This window comes from Tamandua tetradactyla, chromosome 7 (genome assembly GCF_023851605.1).
Source record: "Tamandua tetradactyla isolate mTamTet1 chromosome 7, mTamTet1.pri, whole genome shotgun sequence".
Classification (NCBI taxonomy): domain Eukaryota; kingdom Metazoa; phylum Chordata; class Mammalia; order Pilosa; family Myrmecophagidae; genus Tamandua; species Tamandua tetradactyla.
The window spans coordinates 102,181,513-102,204,158 of NC_135333.1; the positions used below are offsets into that span (position 1 = coordinate 102,181,513).

The 22,646-nt window shown below is 39.7% G+C and overlaps 1 protein-coding gene across 7 annotated transcripts in view; it reads right to left on the bottom strand.

Annotated features, from left to right (window-relative positions):
- Positions 1 to 1,290: 1,290 nt before the first annotated feature.
- LOC143691701 (prickle-like protein 1) overlaps positions 1,291 to 22,646 on the bottom strand; it is a 108,518-nt gene continuing 87,162 nt past the window's right edge. For 4 of the 7 annotated variants that reach the window (XM_077170599.1, XM_077170596.1, XM_077170600.1 and 1 more), the window contains 7 exons: positions 13,257 to 13,440; positions 11,470 to 11,583; positions 10,711 to 10,848; positions 9,904 to 10,107; positions 8,530 to 8,716; positions 7,362 to 8,225; positions 1,291 to 5,298 (listed from right to left, as the gene is read on the bottom strand). In XM_077170599.1, coding sequence (XP_077026714.1) covers positions 4,439 to 5,298; positions 7,362 to 8,225; positions 8,530 to 8,716; positions 9,904 to 10,107; positions 10,711 to 10,848; positions 11,470 to 11,583; positions 13,257 to 13,388 — 2,499 coding nt within the window. In that variant the 5' untranslated portion in view covers positions 13,389 to 13,440 and the 3' untranslated portion in view covers positions 1,291 to 4,438. Of the gene's footprint in view, positions 5,299 to 7,361; positions 8,226 to 8,529; positions 8,717 to 9,903; positions 10,108 to 10,710; positions 10,849 to 11,469; positions 11,584 to 13,256; positions 13,444 to 22,646 lie in introns of all 7 variants that reach the window. The other 3 variants (XM_077170597.1, XM_077170601.1, XM_077170595.1) reach the window with 1 other exon arrangement.

Consider the following 22,646-nt stretch of genomic DNA (forward strand, 5'->3'; position numbering starts at 1 on the left):
TGCCTTGCACCACTCGGAAAGATCATCTTTGTGGTGGTTTATTTTAGACCAGTAAATTCTGTGCTAATGTCATTTGCTTGCCTCACTTATCTAAAATACAAAGGCAGTTATTAGCATATAAGAGAACTGGTTTCATATTCTTAATATTACTACTTCCATTGTCTGTAATCAAATGGTTCCAGAGAGTGGGTGGCAAATTACTTCTAAAGTTGGCGTAACAGCACTGTACACACATTTATATAGGAGTAGATGTGAAGTTTTCTTTATAAAAAGAAAAATTGAGACTAAGATTGATCCCTAAAATGGGCATACTAGACCAGACAGCTGGTTCTGTTCAGAAAGAATTGGCTCTAATCCTGTCATCAAGTTAGTATGTATGTATCTAATGTCTTTTCCTGCACATTTCTTCCCCAAACCATTTTAAAAACCACCCTGAAACGTTATTCCCTGGTAAAGTTTATGATTCAGTGACCTTGGCATAATGTAAACTCAGATACACAAAAACCAGCTGCTTTTGCCCATTTCTCCGGGGCCCAGCTTACCTGGAAGCCTTTCTAATGAGTTCAAGAGTTTGAAGAAAACCCATGTGACATACAGGAGGTATGCCTTCTGTTTTCAGATAGGTCCAATGAATGGCTAGAGAAACTAAACAATTAACAATGATACCATTTGACTAAATAAAAGTGATCTTTTGTAATTGTGTTCTGAATTGATAAAGGAATTCTTCATGGAAGTTTTTTCAATCCTGACCGTTTTTCTACCTTGTGCATCTTGAAAAGGCCACATGTACTTATATAAACTATAATTAGTTGTACATCCCCCAGACATCTTTGAAGGATAGGAGGATCAGCTTTAGATACTCCTGAATTTATAATGCAGACGCTGGACTTGCTGATGACTGCTCATTTTGTTGGACATGTTTCAAAATGTCTGAATTATATGCTAGCGTTTAAAACAGAGAAATTGACACAAGTTCAGTTTCCTAGCTTCTCTGGAAGAAACCTGTTGGTCTGGTAACACTGGGTCTGTTTTATGGCAGTTGAGCGTTCAGTAGGGAAGAACAACTCAAGAGACCAAAAAAGGCCCTGAGAATTCCTAAAATTTGTCCACACCAATACTTCCAGCACAGGTAAAAGCTCGGGATTCCATCACCCAGTGACCAAGCTGAGCAGGCTAAGTGCCACCCACAGAGATCTAGCAGCCATAGCTACTCATTGCGATTTTACTATCCTTCTAAGGCCCATGATTCACATTCAAAGTGAGAGGATTAGACAGCAAATGATGATCTCCTTTCACTTCTGGTACTTTTATTTAACTCAGGAACCAGAAAGCAGAGTGTAGAGAACAGCAAGTGTATACACAAAATCAATCATTTTCCTTTAATGAGAGTTGAAAGCTCATGTTTGCATCGTTTTGACAGCACCCCTTCATGGGCCTTAAGCAAAACATTCTGGTAGAGTTGGAGACTGTATATGGTCAGAAGAGAGGAACGTACAGTAGGGTTCTTGTCATCCATGTGAAGATATTAGAGGCAGAGTTCAAATATTTGATATTTTTCTTGGGACCAAATTTCAGAGTTAAGTGGCTGACCAGATACTTTGCATTCTTGTTAACTAAACCTACCCAAACCTTTTGGCAACTGTGCTTTATCCTTTCGCCTAACTCCTTCCAGAATTGCAAAGCAGTTGCTTCACTTTGTTACCTTATAGAGCTCGTCTTCTGTAATTGCTTACTACTAATCAGAACTTAAAGCTTGAAGATTTAAACTGTGAATAAATATTTCTGTATTTCTTACACCTCTGACAATCTATGTAACTCTTATATAAGAAAATTAAGAAATGACCAGGGTACTTGTCACCGGAAGCAAAACAAAAGCAAGTGATCTTTTGAGAATGACTTGAAAACTATTGAGGGCAGTACCTTCAGTGTATACCTGCATTTTCTCCAAACTAAATATTACCTTTTACTAGTTTATGATCTGTGTGTTTTTGTTTTGTGTTTAATCTGGTCTTTATATGCAACATTGCAGCAGTCTTTTCTATAAGGATGCTGGCTGTTTGCAGTATAGGTTCTAAAAGATCTTCAAAATCAAGAAGTTTGGTAAGACATTGTATAAAGTTGTGATGGAATATGCACTCCCTACATTATTAGTGTTAACCAGGAGAATTTCTTTTGGAGGAAAATTGGTACATCCATCAAAAGTTGAAATACATAGCCTTTGTCCCAGTAATTCTGCTGCTCAGAATTTAAATGTATATGTGCCAGTGTAGGATAAGGCACATATTTATAAGGAAATTCTAGCCTGTGATTAAGAGCCTTGTTAGAGTATGACATATCCAAACAGAAAAATATTAAGCACTTACTAAAAGAATAAGGGAGTAATTATATGCACCAATGTGGCATGTCTACATATAGAACGTGAAAAAAGCAAGACAGTTCATACAATTTGCTACCCTTAAAAAAATAATAAATTTATATAGCTATGCTTTCCACATCTCCTGAAGAATACACTAGAGATGGATAATAGTGGTTACTTCTGGGGATGGAAGCTGGGGGACTGGGGATTAAGAGTGGAAGGGAACTTGCTCACTGTTAAATTTTTCTTCTGTTTGAACTGTTTTACCATGTGTACCTAGTTCCCTTTCAATGCTAATATGTTTTTTAAATACACCAGACTAAGACATGATGACATAATTACTGAGTAAAGAGCTCTCTCATCCTTGGTGCTTTTTGGAAGGGGTTTATCTAGCCCAGATACAAAAACTTGCTGTGTTCAGAGCTCACTGACCCACTGGTTTTCACCTATCAAACTGATGTCTGTCCTCTCCAAGGCCTAACAGCTCTGCCCTGCATCTCTGCTTCAAGTCATATTTCCTATTTACTAGTAAGAGCAGCAGATAGTAGGAGTCATATGGTGGTCTGTTAATGGTAGAGTGATGAAAAATAAATCATGCCTGAAGAGAAGAACAAAATGGAAGTTATTTGGATACATTTGCAAAGATTTGTGTTCAGAACTATAGTTTGTTATTTAGTAAATAACTCCCTAAGGGTTCTGGGATGCCATTAGGATCTTTAGTTTGGAATAAGATGTATATACACAAATGGCACATAGCAAAATATAAGCTCATTACTTTAAATCCAACATAATTTTCTCTTTCACTAGAACCTCGTTTTTAACTTGAAGTATTCAGTGGCACAGCATCTTCAAATTTACAGACTCCAGAAGGCTCAGTTTTCAAAACTGCTAATAAAGGCCAACAATTTAGCTGGAAGGGTGGGATAAAAAAAGGAAAACCTCTCCAAAGAAACCTAAGAAGTCCTTTGCCACAAAAAACAGGTCCTTGTAGTTTAGGTCCCTTCCCTTACCCCATGATAGGATCACTACCTTGCTGAAACTGGGAAAGACAAATCCCCCACATCCCCAAAGGGGAAAATAAACATTCACCCAAACAGCTTCTATTTGTTTTTACATATATTCCAGGGGTATGTGGGTTTTTTTCTTTTTACATTTATACAGTTTACACTGCTTGACCCATAAATAACACTCGTAAGATTAATAGGGCCATAGTTTTAAAGAGTATTTACATAGCCCCACCATGCATACAGAGCCTTTTTAATACTGAAAAAAACAAGAAACAAAACTGAACTTTCCATAACTAGGCACTATAAATTTGACCATCTAAACTCAAAAACGCTGACTAAAATACAAGCAACCATTTCATCCATAAATGCTGTCTCTGGGCCCCTAACAAATTAGTACTGCAGTGTAACAAATGTCTTGCAATTCAGGGATATAAAAATATCAGCTTTAAAATCTGAACTGTACAGTATGTACATGAATATTTGCACCATTAAATTAGGAATACACTTAAGTGTATGAAATACTACATTATAAATAGCAATGAATTTTTAGTCTGTAGCTGGAGCTAATACAATACAATGCTTACCTGGCTAATGAGGGTTGAAAGGGGACAAGCTGACCTTGCACAATATGATGCACAGTGTTAGCCAGGTCAGGGTAACTATGTGCATGCCTCACAGGACTAGCCCAACTTGACTTTCATAAAAAAGACAGGCGCTACTGCTTTACAAAGGTGGCGGAAGTTCTCCGTCTTCTAAAATCAACACCTCTGTCCACTCACCTTGTTATATTTCCTTGATTATTCTCTTTGAGGCCAAAGCAGCTATATAGAATATATAGAACTGTAGTGCACTGATAGGCACAAGAGGTCACATAAACCTAGCAACATCCAAGGAAGGTAAACTGGAGAAATTACATCTTTCAAATGTTAATCTGACAGTGTAAACAGCAGTCAAGTCCTCATTTACATGGGCAAAATCACTAAACTATTTTAGCAACTTTCCTATGGAAGAAAAAAGGTATGATTCAGGTGGTTAACGGTTACTTTAAACAAATGGTCTCCTAACAGCTACTGTATTAAGAAATAATACAGTTTTTGCCCTTGTGTCCCTTTTTCTTCTTGGATTTAGTTGTCCTCTGACCAAACTGAGGGGCAGGGAGTGCTGAAGGTGGACTAGAAAGGTCATCTGCATAGTAAGCATATCTCTGTGGCCGTGGCTGAGGGATTGGTTGTCCAAGGAAATATCCTTCTTCTTCTGAATCAGAAGAGGAAGAAGAGGAAGAACACCAGGAATCATCATCCTCACCATAGAGTCCTAGAAACCTATTCATTCCTGGGCTCTGGAGTGCATAATCGGAAGTGGCATGGGCATACTGTCCATAGAGCTCAGCATTCTGTATGTACGCCTGGATCTCCCGGGCACTTTTATTCTGTATGAATTTCTCATAGTTATCTGGTGTGTAAAGCCGCAGTCTGTCCTTTGGAGAGTATTTTCTTTCTGTAACAAGATTCAGGGCATTGTCAGACCGAGACTTTCTACTTTTCCGGCGGCGATGGTGATGAGACCTGGATCCCCTCTCTTCAAAATGATAGACGCGTCTTCGAGTCCTTTCACTCATTGGAGGCTGCCGGATTTCGATGTTGTCATAACTTCCATTATCAATGACATCATCCGAAAACTTGACTTGCTGTGGTCTGGACTGAGACTTGGATCGTCTGAGTACTGGCAGATGTACTGGTTTCTCTTCAGGCATGATTTTTTCTGGACATAACTCTGAACTTAGACTCTTTAACGACTCTGTGCTCCTGTGTAGCATGGAAGAGTTCAGAGTTCCCATATTGCTCATTTTCTCACAATCCTCTCCCTCTATTTCCTCAAAGTTTTGCAGAGAATATAATGATGGCCTTGGCTTGCTTTCCCCATCCACGGAAGCCCCTAAAAGAGAAGCCAAGACAAGACATGATTCCCAATAATCCTAATGTTTAGATAATTATCACAAACAAGTTACTGAAAAGAAGCCTTTCAAAGAAAAATTTTCCTCAATTTTAATATCTGATTAACATCCATTAGGGAAAACCAATGTATAAAAATATACTCAATGAGAGCAGGTATGAATTTTATTATTGATACAGTGGGCACAGCCTCTTTTATAAGCCTAACTGTTCTGGAGCCAAAGATTATTTATAGCACATGGCATGAGGAGTAAAAATTTAGAAGTTCTTCACAGAAGCCCTTCATAAGTTTGTTAATGTAGGAGGGTAGACGCCTCTGTCCCCTAATCCATTAAATCCAGCCTATTTAATCTGAACATCTTTCAAATCAACCCCCTTTTCTGCATCCATATGACTATAATTGTGGGCAAGTCCTATACCTAGTGTAATGGTTGCTGAACTACAACCCAAGGGCCAAATCCAGCCCACAGCCTCTTTTCGAATAAAGTTTTACTCGAACACAGTCATGTCTGTTCATGTATAGTTAGTTTATGGTTGCCTGTTACAATGGCAAAGTTGAGAAGTTGTAACAGAGACTGTATGACCCACAAAGTATCTATCATACTTGGTTTCCTTTCACCCAGTCTTCTCCCCCTTCAACCCATAAAATAATATGCCACTACCAGATTAATCTAACTTTAAAACTTATCTCAAAACTGACACTGTGCCCCTTTGCTTAGATCAGGGCCCAGGCAAGTTAAGATTAATTATAGCCCAACAGACATCAAAAGACAGTGGGAGCAGTCTGGACTTCTGTCATTCTGGAGGCTACATAACTTCTTTCTAAGGGGAGCCTGTTTTTAGCCTATTATTGTCTAGGCATGTCAGCCTTAACACTTAAACTTGCACCAAATTATGTCTGTTTTTGATAGTAAATGTTCAAGTGTCTACCAAAGTGCTTGGCACATAGGAGGTGCTTAATAACTTGAGTTTCCCCCACTGTTCCTCTACTCCCATTTACTGAAGGCCTGATATTGGAGAAGTCTGTAATAGCCAGGAGGGTAGCTCTGTTGTTAAGCTTTGTCCTTGTTCCTACAGCACCTGACACAGGGGCCTTTCTGGCAGTGGGCAGCTGCTAAAGCCTTTCCTGTGTATGTTAGAGTATCACAACCTTTATGAAAGGACTGCATGTCATTAGCTTGACTATAAAACTGGCTGTGTACAGCAACATTTCTGTATCCAAAGACACCACAAATATTCAGGAGAACTGGGTGCTAAGTCCAGTCTGCATTTAAAATCTACATAATACTGGGCATTTAACCTCTTGGTAATTGAAATTTAATTATTTGCAAAATGCAATTATATCATCCACTCTGTACAACACATCAGTGGCATTAAGGATAAAACATGGATAATGGTTCCAATGCTTTGAAAACAGATTGAAATTATTATAGAATTTGAGTAAAAACTGTTTAGCTGTTTCTGAGCTATTGATTACCACGGGGCAGTTCAGGAAAATGAGGAAAATGTAGGCCAATTTCATTATCTTTAGATTAATATAGCACAAGCCAAAGAGTGCAGTATCTTTCAGGCACAATCAGATGTGTATATCATTATCCAACAGCATTAATTAGGAGGTACATATACTATCCTTTTGCCCAAGACATGTTGTATAGATTAATTTACTAGAGATCACATAGATTGTTAAGTTTGTTTTAATATTGACACCAATTAAACATAGAGCTTCATTTTTATAACCTGTAGGAGAAAGGCCTGTATTCAAATTCTTGCTCCACTATTTAATAACTCTCTGATTCTGATCAAGTTTCCTAACCAATCTCCACCTCTTTAAATAGAGATCACCTATCTCACAGGATTGTATTTAAAATATCTTGATACACACGCATGCACACAGGATTACTGTAGTGTCTGGTATTTAATAAATTCCTTCCTTCCCTTGGTTTAAATTTGAAAAAACATAAACCCTGCTGATGCTGAATTATAATCTTTTGAATCAACTTTTTAGTGCCTGCTTCTTCAAATGCCCCAAACCCCTAGATAATGTACCTGTGATATTAGACAATGCCAAGGAATCCATAGAATCCCGAACACTTTGTTCTGGTTTCAAGTCTGACAAACACTCCAGGGAATCCTCATACCACTGTGCTTGATCATGACTGTATCCCGAAGCCCCATGGTCTAGATCCAATTCCTGGAGCCTCCTACTGCTGGCAGGGCCCGGGTGGCTGCCATAAGCAGAATCACCCAGTCCATCTTGAGACTGTGCCCAGTACATATCGGACTGGTATTTTTTACTTGCTAGGCTCTGGTTATTTTGCTTTAACTCAGTCTTATTTTTAACCATGTTATCAGATAACCAATGTTCATTGGCTCGTATATCCATCTCATTGGGCTGCGACTGAAAGAGGCTTTTATCACCAAACTTGAGGAGGAGTTGGGTCATATAATCTTCATGCTCAGCCCATTCCTCAAGGTCTTCTGGGGTTTCATGCTCGGCTCTGCCTTTCCAAAACTCGTCACTGACGAAACTTGTTCCCTGCCTGGAGAGACTCAAATCATCCAATTTCCGAGAAAGGGTGTCATCAGCATTGCCTGAAAGGCCAGGAAACTTGTAGTTTACAGCAGGGGACAGGAGGAGGGACTGTCTACACTGATCAGCCGACCGACTGCTTTTTCCCATCCGGACGCTTCTTCTAGAATCTCTTGATCGAGCTGACTGAAATGCAGAGTCAGAAGAATCAGAGGCATGGACGTCTTCACCAAGGCTGCATGTTTTTGAACAATAAATCTGGCCTTGTTTGGGAAGGAAGGGACATCCCAACAAAGACGCTTTACACTGGGCACAAGAAAAGCATGCCTCTGTAGCATGCCAGTGCTGCCCATCGTAGGTCATCTGGGCATGGTCAACACCTGTTTTGGAAAAGGAGAGAAGAATAGTTATAGGTCAATACTTGAAACCTAGGAAGAAAGAAAAAACAGGAAAGAAATAAAGGCTGAGGACACACACTGCAGGGAAGAACTGGAAATGTTCCCTATTTTGATAGGGATATGAGTTACAAAGATGTATCCACTTGTCAAAACTCACCAAACGGAAGCATTTAAGATTTGTACATTTCGCTGTATGTAAATTATACCTCGATTAAAAAAAACATGGCTGGATAATCAAAGATTAATGGATAAGTGATGGGGTGCACAGGCTGGGCTGTGGACTTACCAATGTGTTCCCCACAGGTTTCACAATATTCAGCATAGAGAGATTCAAAACAGCCACAGCAGAATGGGCGACCATCCTTCATGATGTATCTCTGTCCTCCTAGGACTGTTTCACACTCAAGACAGCAGAAGTGTTTCATGTGCCAATGGCGACCCTCAGCTTCTGTGCACTCATCAGCAAAAATTATCTGTACAATGAATGAAACATGAAACCAAAAGATGAAGGAAAATCACTGTGAACTATCTGCGAAGGGTTAGTAAATGCATGTTTCTGCACAACTGACAGATACACTGACCCTTAAAAGGATGTAAATTTAGATGGCTACCATGTTTCTTTTAGCCACAAGCTTAAATTTACCTTTGTTTAGCTAGAAAAAAGAGCAGAAATTGATAATGTTAAAAAAGAGAAACTAATTACTTAAACTTTAAATCATTTAGTCATATTTTTGTTTCTTAATAACATTTTGTTGATATAATATGACAAAGAACACATTAACATCGATACAATTTACTGGTTCATGTGTGTTTGAATAGAAAGAAGACTCATAAAAATGTCTGTGGAGTCAACATAATCATAGTTATAGACACTGGATTGTGTGAAAAGTACTTACGTAGATAAGGCGTCATTTGACCTAGTGGCCATATCCAGATTAAAAACTATTTACTTCTTATATTTTTAACTGAAAAAACACAAAATATTTAAAAAACTTAAGTAAAAACTGAAAGTTGACCTGACATAGATTGAAGGAGAGTAAAGAAAAGGAGATGTAATGAATACATGCAATGATATCCCTGGACTGGATCTTAGATAGAAATAGGACAGTAGTAGAAAAACTAGAGAAATGTAGTTCAATTAACTTCCTAGTTTTGATAAATGTTAAGATGTGAACATTTCAGGGACGCCAAGTAAAGATACAGGAATTGTCTATAATATCTTTGCAACTCTTTTAAAGAGTCGGAAAAAGTACATTTCCTTTCACACCGCCATCTTTCTCCAAATGCCTAAGGGGTAACCCACTGTTAATTTAGTGTGTCTTTCCATACTTTTAAGATTATATACAAATATGTAGACTATACCGGTTATTTTTCTTTATTTAACAAAAATAAGATCATTTGTTACATACTCTTCTGCAACTTTTTTTTCCTCACAATATATCACGGACAACATACTTATCAATGCACAAAGACACATGCTGCCTTCTCTTTATTAGCTAGCTACATATTAATCCATTGAATGAACATGTAAGGGGTATCTTAAAAATATGCATCCAGACTCCAAACCAGGAGATATTTATATGTTGTTCAGATGTGAACAGTGGAATATTAGCTTACTGGAAGCTTATTTTTTCCAGTGTAAAAGGGTGAACTCTTTTACCTCATCACATGCTGAACACCGTGGTTTAAGCAGCTCAGCATGGTGCCTTCCACAGTGAATTTTTCCATCCTGATAAAAATAGATGAGGTCAACCAGCAGCTCGGTACACGTGAAGCAGACAAAACAGGATGGGTGCCAGCATACTCCAGGGCCCGCACGAGAGGCAAACACTGCAATTTCACCTCCATTTATCTTCAACCCACACTAAAAACAAAAGCATTCGAATTTAAAATGATCCTTTTTAATGACTGGATTCTCAGCCTTTCCTACTTCATACTGAATCCTAAGTCTGCCATTAGAGCCTTTACCGCCCCTTCCCCCCCATGAGTGGCTCTCAAATGCTGGATTTTGTGATTCTCAACTGTAATGAATATGGCTCGGGTATACTACCACACTTCAGTGTTTCTAAGAATGGTTTAATCTGATTCACATTAATAGTGGTTTTTCCTGAGCCAGGCTCCTGTTGGATATACATCCTACTCTGAGAACTGCCAGTAAGGATCTGAAAATCTTCAGTATGTCTGCATTTTTAGAGAACCAGGTGTACCCTAGCACTGGCCTCCATGCCAGGGTCCTGCGAAAGACAGGACTTTATCCCAGCTTTACATAAGGGCAGATTGATTCCCACTGTCATACACAGCAGTATAGCCAGTTATAGATATTAATCTGTATTTGATAAAGAGCTAGGTTGTCTTTCTCACTCTTATATTTTCAAGATTTTATGGGCCCATACCTGTGCCAGCCCTGCTGCCTGCACCCCGATTTACTTCCTCCACATTGCTACAAGCTATTCCAGAGAAGCGTTACCTGCTCACAGATGGCATGCATTACTGCTCGGGATAAAAGTTTTATCGTTCCTCTTCCAAGTGCTTCTTTCTTCCGCTGAGCACTGAACACCTGCAATTCTTTTTTCTCTTCTTCACTCAAAGATTGGCAGTAACGCACCTTTACAGAAAGGAAAACAGAAATGCCACATTGGAGCACACAGGGTTTTTCTCACCAATTCTTAACGAGAGTTAGAGTTTCATAAAATAAAACAACATTTAACTGGCCTGCCTCACGAATCCCCAATTTAAATCTTGCAGCCTCTGTAGCTAAAGGGAAATACAATTTGAAGGAACAATCATGGTTTCTTCTTCTTTTTAATGTGAAATGTTTAATTTAAGCCCTTATCAGCAGTGGCATTAAAACATGTAAAACATTAACCTTTCTACAAAAGGTTTAAACTTGTTAATTGCCACTTTCACTCTAAATTCTACAGGCACTCAACTCAACTTCAGGCCTCAACTACCATAAAGCATTCACTGTTTGCAGGGGAAGTGAAATTTCAGGAATCTGTTGGCTCCTGATAATTGGTGGGTGGCTGCAAACACTATAAAAACCAACTTGTGTTAAGTTTATTGCACTGACACCCTTTTCTCTCTTCTCTGAAAGAATAGAAAGCTGTATTCTCTAGCCAAATTTTAACTGAAGAAAGGCAAAAGAGACCCCTAAGCTGTTTGGAGCTCAATGCTTACTGCATATTTTCTCTTTTTTTCTAATTGATCTTCTTCCTGTTATTTTTACCTCATTATCATGTGGTGGCAACTGATATAAAAGCTGTTTAATCCGATGTTTCTCTCCAGGACTGTTAACATAAGGGATCTTTTCCTCTGGTAAGCAAGCAAAATAAAGCTGGATCTGAGTAAGAGATGTAAAGAATGACATTAGAATACAGAAACTGAACACCTTCAGTTATCCAGTCTTTAAAAGTTACCTTTCCCATTAGGTATAGAATTTGGTATCTTGCAGCTAATGAGAAGACCAGCTGAGCCAACTCAGCAGCAGTGCAACCTTCAGATAACTAGCACTCAGCTGCTAAACTGCTCTTCAGGAATGTAATTTGTCATGACAATTAGGGGCATCATAAATTATGCACTATAAAATATGCACATTTAATGCTACTATTTCTTAGCCAGTCTTACAAGGGTCAGTCAACAGATCAGCTCAGAGTCCTGGGTGAATTGTGAATGACCACACAGGCTGTGTGTCAACCTGTCCAAAATCCAGCCAATACATAAACACATTTAATTTGCTCTCCAAGTTTTACATGTTAGAGAGACAAAAGCTGTTTTGTTAAACTTTGTAGACTCTCCTTTCTCAGGTTCTCTCACATATCAGCCTTCCTTGCTTCCATGGGTGTTATTTTCTAAATATAGGAGTCAGTTTCTTCAAGGAATTTAGAGAGGAGCCACACTGAGCTGCACTTAGTTCATTTTGAAAGAACTCAAGTTTTTGTTCGTTTTTTCCATTGTATTTAAAGGTATATCTCTTAACGAACATTGCAAAGAACACTGCAGTACTGAGAAATAAAGAATGAAAGTGATTCAAGAAAAAAGATGCGAGTAGAGAAATTGGGGCCTGTCTGCTTCAATATTTGGTATCACACAAAATCTACCCAACCTAAGGCTGCAAGAGGGGATTCTCTTTGTCAAAATACTGCTTTCCCAACTACAGCACCAACATTCCAATCAGGTCTTTACAGTTATGAACACTTACTGAATACCAGCTGTGTGTGCACCAGTGAATGAATAAAGGATACCTTACTCATAATTCAGAAGCAACTGAGCACCCAATTGTCACCTTTTTTTTAATCTCAAATCTTGCTTTTGTTCTTATAATAATATCTATCACCAGCAGTTTTAAACAAGTTCACATTACAAGGATATTGGGAAAATAAAAATGTATATAGATAGGTTCTCATCTTTTCTAAAATAGACAACCCAAATTCAATTAACTCTAATTTTTTTCCAATCCACACTGTGTGATGGCAGTATTCGTTTATAGGCAAATTATCAAAGGTCAAATTTCTGAACAGTAACCTTCAGATGGTTTCTTAGCTCTGCATATCCTCCCTTCCAAAACAAAAGCATTGCCAAGAACTACATGGGAAACTTCTTTTTTCCTTGTATTAGCTTTTTGTGTTGCCAGTAAAGTTATAAAACGATGAATCTCCTCAGTTAAAAACTCCTCAAAAAGGGGGTTCATCTGAATATAATACACATTACATAACATACAATAAATGTAACCAAAGGATTCAGTACTCTGAATTTGTTTCTTGAGAACAAAAATAACATCATTATAATGTTCCTAGATCCATGAATACAATGTGGATCTAAATCTTTCATTCAGAAACTAAATATGACCTTAAAAACAAAAGTTCAAAGCTCTCCAGAGAGGATTCAAGGACCAGGAGTATGGAGTATCAGTAGAGCAAAGGGATGTTTTATAATAAGATTTAAAGACAAAAAATGTTTTAAGTCTTAAATCATGTTTAAAAACAAATGGAAAACATAAGATGACTAGATTCCTACCTGTTCGGGTCTCAGGCCTGGGGGTACCCAGGCATACTCCTCCAATGCACAGCCAGAGTCATCATCTGACGTGGAACTTCTCTGACACCCAAAGGCAAGTTTGCTCATTTTGGGCTCCATCTCCAAAGGCATAATAATAAAATTTTAAATCTGTTTTTTTCAGTCACAGGACATCAAGCAATGGCTGCTATGGACAATATAAGAAAAAAACAAAGAAATTAAAAACCTGAGTGATTTCTCTTCTCCTCCAGAGCTTTTACTGAATGCCTGTTTACACACAGCTGGGTGCTGAGTCGTCACTAAATGACCAGTGTCACCACCACCTCGTTTCCCCAGGACCACCGAAATTTAAACTCCAGGGATAGTCAATCTAGAAACGGTTCAGTATTTCAGGAAATGCCACCAAAATCTAGCTCATTTCCAGGTGCCTTTAAAAGTCATCTCCTATACTCTCCTCATTATAAAAAGATTCTCAAGAAAACTGACTTTCTAACTTTTCCACAAATGAAATTCCTGTGAAGTAGTATGAGCTGAAGAAGTAACAGTGTTAGGAAGGGCATACTTGCCTTGCAAACTTCAACCCACCATAAAAAATGGCCCCACTATTCCTAGGTGATTTTCCTGGTTGAACCAGCACTGCCTGCAGAGAGTGGGTCAACTCGCTTAGGTTTCAGACTTCTTAATAATATTTGTTAAGGCACTTAACTTGGTCCAACCACTGAACAGAAATGGCACAGTTAAATGCTGGCTTTTATGTCACTGAATCCTCAAGCTTTAACCGTCTAAGGAATAAACTCTGCCAGAAATTCATTAATGAATTCCTTCAACAAGAAGTAACTGAGTCCAAATACTTGGTTAAAAGAAAATCCAGCTCAGTGACTACTAATGTTTAATTGTCTCCTAAGTAAACAAACCTTCGTTGACAAGGTGCGCACTCCCTGCTGTGTGTGAGATGCTGCTGGTCACCTAGCAGGGAGGTGTAAATCCTCCTCTGAATGAAGAAACCTTCTCACAGGAGGGGGCTATCAACGGAGTGAGACAACATCCCCTGCTCTACACCCCAGGAACTTTATCTCCCCAGCATGCTTACTCTCCCAGGAGGCTAAGAAGGGGCAGGGGGAAGAAAGAAGACAGGGAACTTTCAGACTCAGATTCAAGGGCTTATACCTGCCCATTTCCAAAAAAAATTTAAGACAGACATAGATAATCAGTCCAACCAAATTATTTTGGAGAAAACAAGACTCAGGGAAATTACATGACATGCCCAAAGTCATGCATCAAAAAGCAGACTATGTGCCTGACAATCAGACTTCCCCAAATTCTTTCTGCCTTAGTAAACTCTCTCCATATGCTTAAAGAAGAGGAAAAGGCAGTGAAAACCTAAACACTTTCAGTCCAGGACTAAGGCATTCTCAATGCAACTCTAAATACTGATAGTGAATATTTAGAAATATGCTAACTAGTAAAATCTATGATTGTTAAAACATATTTTTTCTTTTATAAATCAAAAGATACACAAAAACATTAAAGCAGTAAAAGTTCAAAAACGGAAGGTCAAACCTCCAGTTGTTACAACCTTACCAGTAGGAGGAGCTGTGCCACACACAGTAGATATTATTCCAGCTAATAAATTTAACTTGCATTCACCCCGAACAAAAAGTAAAGATGACCTACCTCATTTCCTACACTACCATTGAGAGGTTATGACCTTTCAAACAAGTCATCATTTCGTGCAGGTGCAGTTCATTCCTGTCTTGACTTAGGGGAGGCTTCCCAAACACAGGCACATTCCTCCTAGTCCTCAATAAAGAGGGATGTGCTCATGAAAGTCAGAAAATTTCTTGGATCTAGTCTTTCCCTTTTGTTTTGGGAAAAAAAAAAGCCTCCAACATGTTAAAGAAACAAAGCTAGAGGTTGAGAATTGAATAAGTAACTCAAAAACCTTCACCAGTGCCTTCAATGCAATTTAACCTACAACATGAAATACTAGTATTAGTCCCTTGCAAAATCTGGTTGGGGATAGAGACACTAAGATGTCTGGTCTGAAACTTACAGAAAGACCATAAATATTAAATAGAACCTAAAAATTAAAAGTCACTGTGTTATAAAACAAGAGAAAACATCACAAATTAAAACAAACCATGCATTTTCCAAGCTGGCACAAAGATGCAGGTTGCCCAAGATCTGAATTATTATTTTTTTGTGTCTCCTTACATATATGTACCTCATACTCACACACACAGAGCCAGACAAATGATATGTATATCTCAGGGAATTTAGTTCACAACATTTCCTTTTTGGGGGGGGGGGGTCGGGGGGATTGGGTTCATGGCCAGGGATCGAACCTGGGTCTTCGGCATGGCCAGCAATAATTCTACCCCTGAACCACCTGTGAACCCTCCTGAGTATCTAGTATGGCTGTACTCCTTGATTAGCCTTTTGTGGAAAAATGTACAGTAAATTGTTATCCTAATCAAGGCAAATCAAGTTTAGCACTAAATGCCATGACCCCCAACCCCCTCATCTGGATGTGCTGGCTGTACCTCAAACCTACAACTCCCACATATTCACTCCAAATGCCTTTCAACAGACTGCATCAGGCGGACTGTTCAGTGGGCTGTTAATATACTGACAATGTGGAGAGAACAACTGAAGGAACATAGGTGACCAAGTCACTTTCACAGACGCGTGACTTTTGGTTTCCCGGTGGCCCTCTGACAGCGCTCTTCTTTGTGCGTGGCCTGGGACTACTGGTGTTAGAACACGTAATCCCCATGTCACCCAACCCAGTGAGAGGGGATCTCACTTAAAAGATGAAACTGAGTCCCAGTGTGATATGCCTCAGGTCAGCTGTCCAAGATAGATAAGTTAACAAGCAGCAGTCTTAGAATTGTGTCCACCTGATGCCAAAGTCAGCGAAATTAAACCCCTATAGCACCACACTGCCTTTCTGGTGACAGAACCTGAGAGAGCCAATTCCTTTTTCCTTCGGTGAACGAGCCATGCTACTAGACTGCAGACACGAAATGACATAACCGGATGGAAGACAGTCCACTTTTGTCACAGAAGGCCCTTTAAGGTGACTAAAACCAGAAACAATTATAAAAATACAATGGCCTCATAAATTATTCATTTGAGAAAGCCTCCTTTTTCTTCCTTTATATCAGAAGACAATTAGTTAAAATGACAGACATTAAATTTATTAGCAAATTTTGACCAAAAAATAAACATTAGAAAAAGTAAGATGACACAGCATGACTTCCATTTGGACCAGGGCGTGGTAGAGATGCTGTATTAGCTGCTTTTTCTTTACCTGGTTAACATGAAAACTTAAATTTGGATTTTTCTTTTCTTTTAAAAAATAACTTGTACTTGCCATCAAACCCAGAGAGTATATTCTTAAATATAACACAGTCTCATACTGTGTGGCAGGAAGGCAGTTCACAGCTGAGCATGACTCTTGTACTTGTAAAAAGTTAAAATAATAAAAATGATAAATGTGATCTCATAAATACCTCTTATTTCACACATTTGCATTACAATATAGTATTTACTTTAACAGCACAAAAGGGAGGAGAGCCTGGCCACTAATTATGCTCTGGGTCATGATGAACGGTCTTCTTAATGACATCCAAACTTAGCTGTGCTTAGTTTGCGAAAATATTTTTAGGGCAAACATGAGACCATGGGTGAATTCGAGCTATAAGTAAATGCCATTAACTTCATTTTCAGGTGTTGTCTCTTAAAATTGATCAAGTAAAATAGTGACAATGAGTTGGATTAAAAAAAAAAGCTTTCCCTTCTCAGCTAAAACTACTCAAAGTTGAGGTTATGATATGATGGTTATAAAACATTTTTTCAATGGTGTCTTTCTAAAATATTTCTTTTGTAGAATCACCCTTATACTTAGATAAGCCAGAGAAGACCCACTTAATTTATTTATCTATAAATTAATTTTTCTATAATTTCAAACCTCAGAAAAGTTGCAAGAATTTTAAAAGCAACTCCTGTATAGTCTACCCAGAGTCACCAATTGCTTACATTTTGCTCCATTTGCTTCATCACATTCTCTTCTCATACACACACGCTTTTGTGGAAACCATTTGAGAGTCTGTACTTTTTCCTTTCTCCTACATAATCGTAGTTAAACATATCTTTTTAAAAAGCTTGAATTAAAAACAAAAACTGTGTGCAAGGCAATATGTCAGATGCTAGAGATAAACAGAATAACCAAAGTGATTCAAACCATTAGCATCCTGGGATTATTCCACGACAGGTTTATTGTCTTGGGGAAATATTGCAATAACCAACCCTGTGATAGGATTTCATTTCCTAATAGGGAAATAAATGAGGTGGGTTCTCACCCCTCCAATGTCTCTTTATTATTTTGGATCGAAATTAAGTCTCCTAACAGCAAGGGAAAAAGAAAATAAAAATTTTTCATTATGTCAGGGACAGGTATGTTCAGGTCCATATAGACCACTAAAGAGGCATAACCTTTAATAACAACATTGTCAAAGATGGCACTAAGGTCAAGCAGAGAAACTAGGTGTTTAAATTACATTTGAGTACATGATGAGAGATTTCCAGATATTATTTTGAAGAGAAAACTAAAAGCAGACCAATAGAGTCAAGAAAAGAAAGGAATGACAAACAGTAAAAAAGGGCATGGACACAGGGGAGGTGGAAAAAGAAGCCCAAATTGGGGAGAGAGCTAGGATACTTTTTTTCTTAGAAAGACAAAAATTTTCCCAGTGGTAGTCCCTGCAGCCATTTCCCTCCTTTGTCCTTTCTTTACCCTCTTTCTTAAAAATACTTATGCAGCTATCTCACCATTTAAAAAGACTCAAACACAAGCAGCTTAGAGATATACGACTTCTCCATCATCATATAATTGTCATGAGAACATTTGACCCAAGGGATAAGTGCAATACACATAGGGAATGGAATCTGGTGCTCTAGCTTTCAGTCCTGAAGTCTTCAAACCTTTGACAAGTCAACAACACTTTGGGTCCTAGATCTTTAAAAACAACTCTCTATTTTCCTTCCAAAGATGCTCTAAGGGTGGGAAAGAGTTGTAAGGAAGAAGAGAATGATATGAGTACAAAGAATTACACTTACTGTCAGAATATACCAGCCGCACTGTATTTCCACTATGCCTACCCAGATTTTCTTGAGACTATCTAGTGACACCTGGGATAGGAACAATACATTAGTGACAAACATGGACCAAATGTTGACACCTGGGGTTTATCTTCTTTCTGAGCTTGGGAGGGCTCTGCCAAATTATCGGCTGCCATTCTCATTTGCCTTGGAGACATCTTCCAACCAGTCCCTACGTGACATCCCTCCTACCGTGACATCCCTCCTACCATGACATCCCTCCTACCGGGGCAACACACAGACACACACACACACAGCATCTATGACAGTATATGGAACAGGGCAGAGACTTTCCAGTTGTCTTACGCAGAACAACAACTGTGAGCGCCCACTATGTGCTTGGTTGTGAGGTGACACTTGTTCCCCAAATCAGAGTAGGGCCTCATTCATCCAACACAGAGACAGAGTAAGAGGTACCTGGTGAAATTTCCTTTCCAGATTCATTCATACTTACATTTACAGTTCATTATTGAGCTGTCTAGGAAATACCAAAAGAAAAAAGACAACTGACATTATTTCATTAAAACCCAGAATGTAAAAAAGAGAAAGTAATTACTGTGTATTAAAAATGTTTCCAAATTGCATTATGTATGTCCTTGCTTTAATAATAGTATTGCGTGAATTATGTGATTTAGCCTTTGGCTGATGGTTTGTTTTCCTTTAAGCACAGTAGAAAAAGTGTCAGATTCAGGATTCAAGAAACAGGAGTTCTGATCCAGTCATTCTGTATCAAATGACTGGGGAGCTAGTTCCTCAACTGGAATATGAGGGAATTAGGGCCATCCCACATCATTAACTTGGTATTCAGAATTGCAGTTGGCCCAGACTCATGACTTTAAGATGGTTGACAAACTCTTTGCCCATTTTTCTCCCTACCTTCGTGATATTTTGATTCAGGTGACTTCTGTCTCTCACTAAGAAGCCCTTTCTTTTTGCCTACAGCCAACAACCTCCAAATCTCTTAAAATTTGTTGCTTCAATAATCTGTATATTAGACAATCTCTATTACGAAATTTTCCTTAAAAGTATAAAGAGTAATTACACTATGAATGAAGGCGTAAGCACTTCTTCCATAAGCATGAAAATCCTTGATTAAACAAGATTACATACAGTATATGAATGTGTTATTGAAACTATAAAGTTGCTTTATTATTTTGCTATGTTATTAGGTATTTGGCGATGATTTTATTTTCTACTGCTCCATATGCTGCAGCCAGGATAGCTAAAGATTATTGTTTTGATTGATTTTGACATATACATAAATGAGCCTTTACTATTTTTCCCTCAAGAGCTTAACAAGTCAGCACAGTACTTGATGGGCGGGAGGCGGTGAAATATCAACAACATGGCTGAAAAGACATGTTCTTCCAAAGAAACAAGGGTAGATAGCAATGATAGCGTTGAATCAGATTTAAGAATTCTATATATTAGGCAAAAGAGTTTAGGCTTAACCCTAAAGGCAATGGTAAACCACAAAAGTGAGTAGAAGGGTGCCACAAGATACTACTGGTCTTAAAGAGGATTAAAATGTTAGTAAACATCAGAAACAGAAGAGCCTGGAAGTGGCTAATTAGCACACTGTCACCAATAGCATCTAAACATGGGGGTGGGGGGGTGTGGATGGGGGTGGGGGGGGTGGCGCATTAAAAGGAACCAGAACTGTATCAAAGTCATAGTTTTGACTCAGATAAAACTGAAAGATCATGAGCCAATACAGAAACTACACGGGCAAGTCAGAAGGGGGAGTGAGGATTTGAGGGGGATGAGCAGAATGAATTCAATCTGATACATACTGAGGTCACAACCTGGGTCTTCTCTAGCACAGTTCCTATTATTTACGATTTAACTGAACCATTTCACCAAATCAAATCAAATCCCTCAAAGAGAAAACAGAATAATTAATTTTCAGTGCCTGCCACTGAATATGAAGTCTCAAGTCATATCCCTCATTATAAATGCATTTCCCAGTGAAATTCTCATCCAGTTCCTATGTTGATACTATCTTGGCACTGGAAGATCCCCATGAAAAAGTATTTCTGGTGCAAACATGCTCAGGAAAATTAGAAATCCTTTGATGGCCCAAACCCAGAACACACACTGACTGGTGAAGTCTTGGACTGACATTCTCGAGGTGTCTGTCCCCTACTGCTAAGTACCATCCTGTGGGCTACAAACTGTTTAAGAACTTCTTTGTTCAACTGCTTGTTTAACAAGGTCCTAGTGCATAGGAGATGCAGATTCCATGTGCCCATTCAAAGGCCACTCCAATTCCTCTGGGCTAAATATGCAGGTGAATTAAATAAATCTAACTACAAACTAATTTGGCAGTATACTTCCATTCTTTTCAATATAAAATATACAACTCCTATGGTTACACATATTTTCTAGTTTATGATGTCCTTAACTTAAATCTTAGATAAAGCCAGAGACCTTTAAAACCTTTATGGATAAAACTACTACAATCAGGATTTGAATTCCACAGTAAAGAAATATTAATGGTAGTCTCTCAAAAAGCACTCAGTGCCTATTGTCTGCTAAAAACAAAAGCCATTGCCAAGAGAGCCCAATTCAATTTCACTTATAATGAAATAAACCATAAAGATAACTGTAAAATAAAAGCGTATCTATAAAGTAATTTACCCAAAGATACTGCTTATGAAATTCTAAAAGTACTTCATACTAGCATTTAGTGTCATTAAGTCATGCACCCTTTTTTTTCTGCAATTTTCAAGTAACTTCTCACCACACCTGGACATTAATAGACAGGGGAGTGGGCTGTCATGTACCACTCAATTGCCAAGAGCGATCCATTTTCCCAAGAGGAAATGTGGAACTCTGCAGGATTTCAAAACATTCTAATTTCATGCACAAATACATTCCACGACAGTAAAACAGACAGCTTCACAATAGGAGGAAGCGGGGTGACAAAGCATGGTCCTCTGCCAGGGCAACGCTGTGGGGCTCAGCTTGTTTGGCTGTAAATCGGTACATAAAAGACAAAACCCAAAAAAAGCAGGCTGTGGTCGTGAGGCACTGTTCTGAGATCATTACTTTCCATAATGGGGGACGCAGATACTTTCTCAAAATCGTGTTCCAGTCAATCTCCTATTGATTTTTTTGAATTTCTATTTTCATCGGCGGCCCAAGGAAACGGCAGCCAGACTCGACTCCAATGTACACACAGACTCAGGTTTCACCCCGTCACCTGTTGGCTCCTGAACAACACTCCTCTTTGTGAAACGTACAGCACTCATTTGAAACAAGTTTCCAGAGAAAACACTTCAAGAAAGTGTTTGAGAAGTCACAAGACTCGAGTTGTAAAAATAAATTCCACACAGAGCCTGGTTTACACTGACACAGATTAATGTGAAAACCTGAGGTTTTAAAAAAGCGGGCGGGAGGGAAGCCGGAGGGAAAGGATGGCACTTTCCTTCGGCAAAGTTCATTGGGATAATTTCTGATGGGGCTGCAAGCGACGGCGATCCAGCCGCGCCGTGTCGCAGCAGGCACCAGCGCCCCCTGCGCCCCGCACAGCGTTCCTTCACTCCGCGCGGCCGCCGCGTCTGGGGCCCGCGAGGGGGCGCCGCGGGGACGGTGAGAAGCCGCTGCCAGTCCACTCCCAGGCGGCTCCCCCGGACGCCGGTGGGACCCGGCCCCACTGCCCTTTCCCTTCCTCCCTGGCCCCGGGGCTCCAGAGGCCACACTTACGCCCCAACGACAGGAAGCGAAGCCCTATTAGGCTCCGAAGCGAGGCTCGCAGCATCCGCGAGAAAAATCCCCTTGTCCCCAGACAGATTAGTCGTCTCCGTGGCCCCTCTACCCACCTCCAGGAAAAAGCTTCACGCCGCCCCGTCACCTCCACGGAAGAGGAGTCGCTCCCGCGGCTTGGCGTCACCACCAAGTGGCCGCGGGTCGCCACGTCTATGCTCCTCCAACTTTCAAGGGGAAGTCCCCTCCCCGCGGGCACGCACCGAGGCGCGCACACCCGCCGTCCCTTAGCCTTCGGTCCCTGCCGCCCGGCTGCCATCAAGCCCCGGCTCCCAGAAAGAGGCTCCCCACCTGCGACCGCGGGGCCAAGCGCGGCCTGCAGCCCCTCCCCGCGCGGCCCACGTATCCGCGGAGCCCCTCGGCCCGCACTTGCCGCCCACCCGCTCTGCGGTCGCCGGAGGCTGGCAGCCCGGCCGAGGCGCAGGGTGGGTCCTAAAGAAAAAGAGGTCTGGGTGCCCT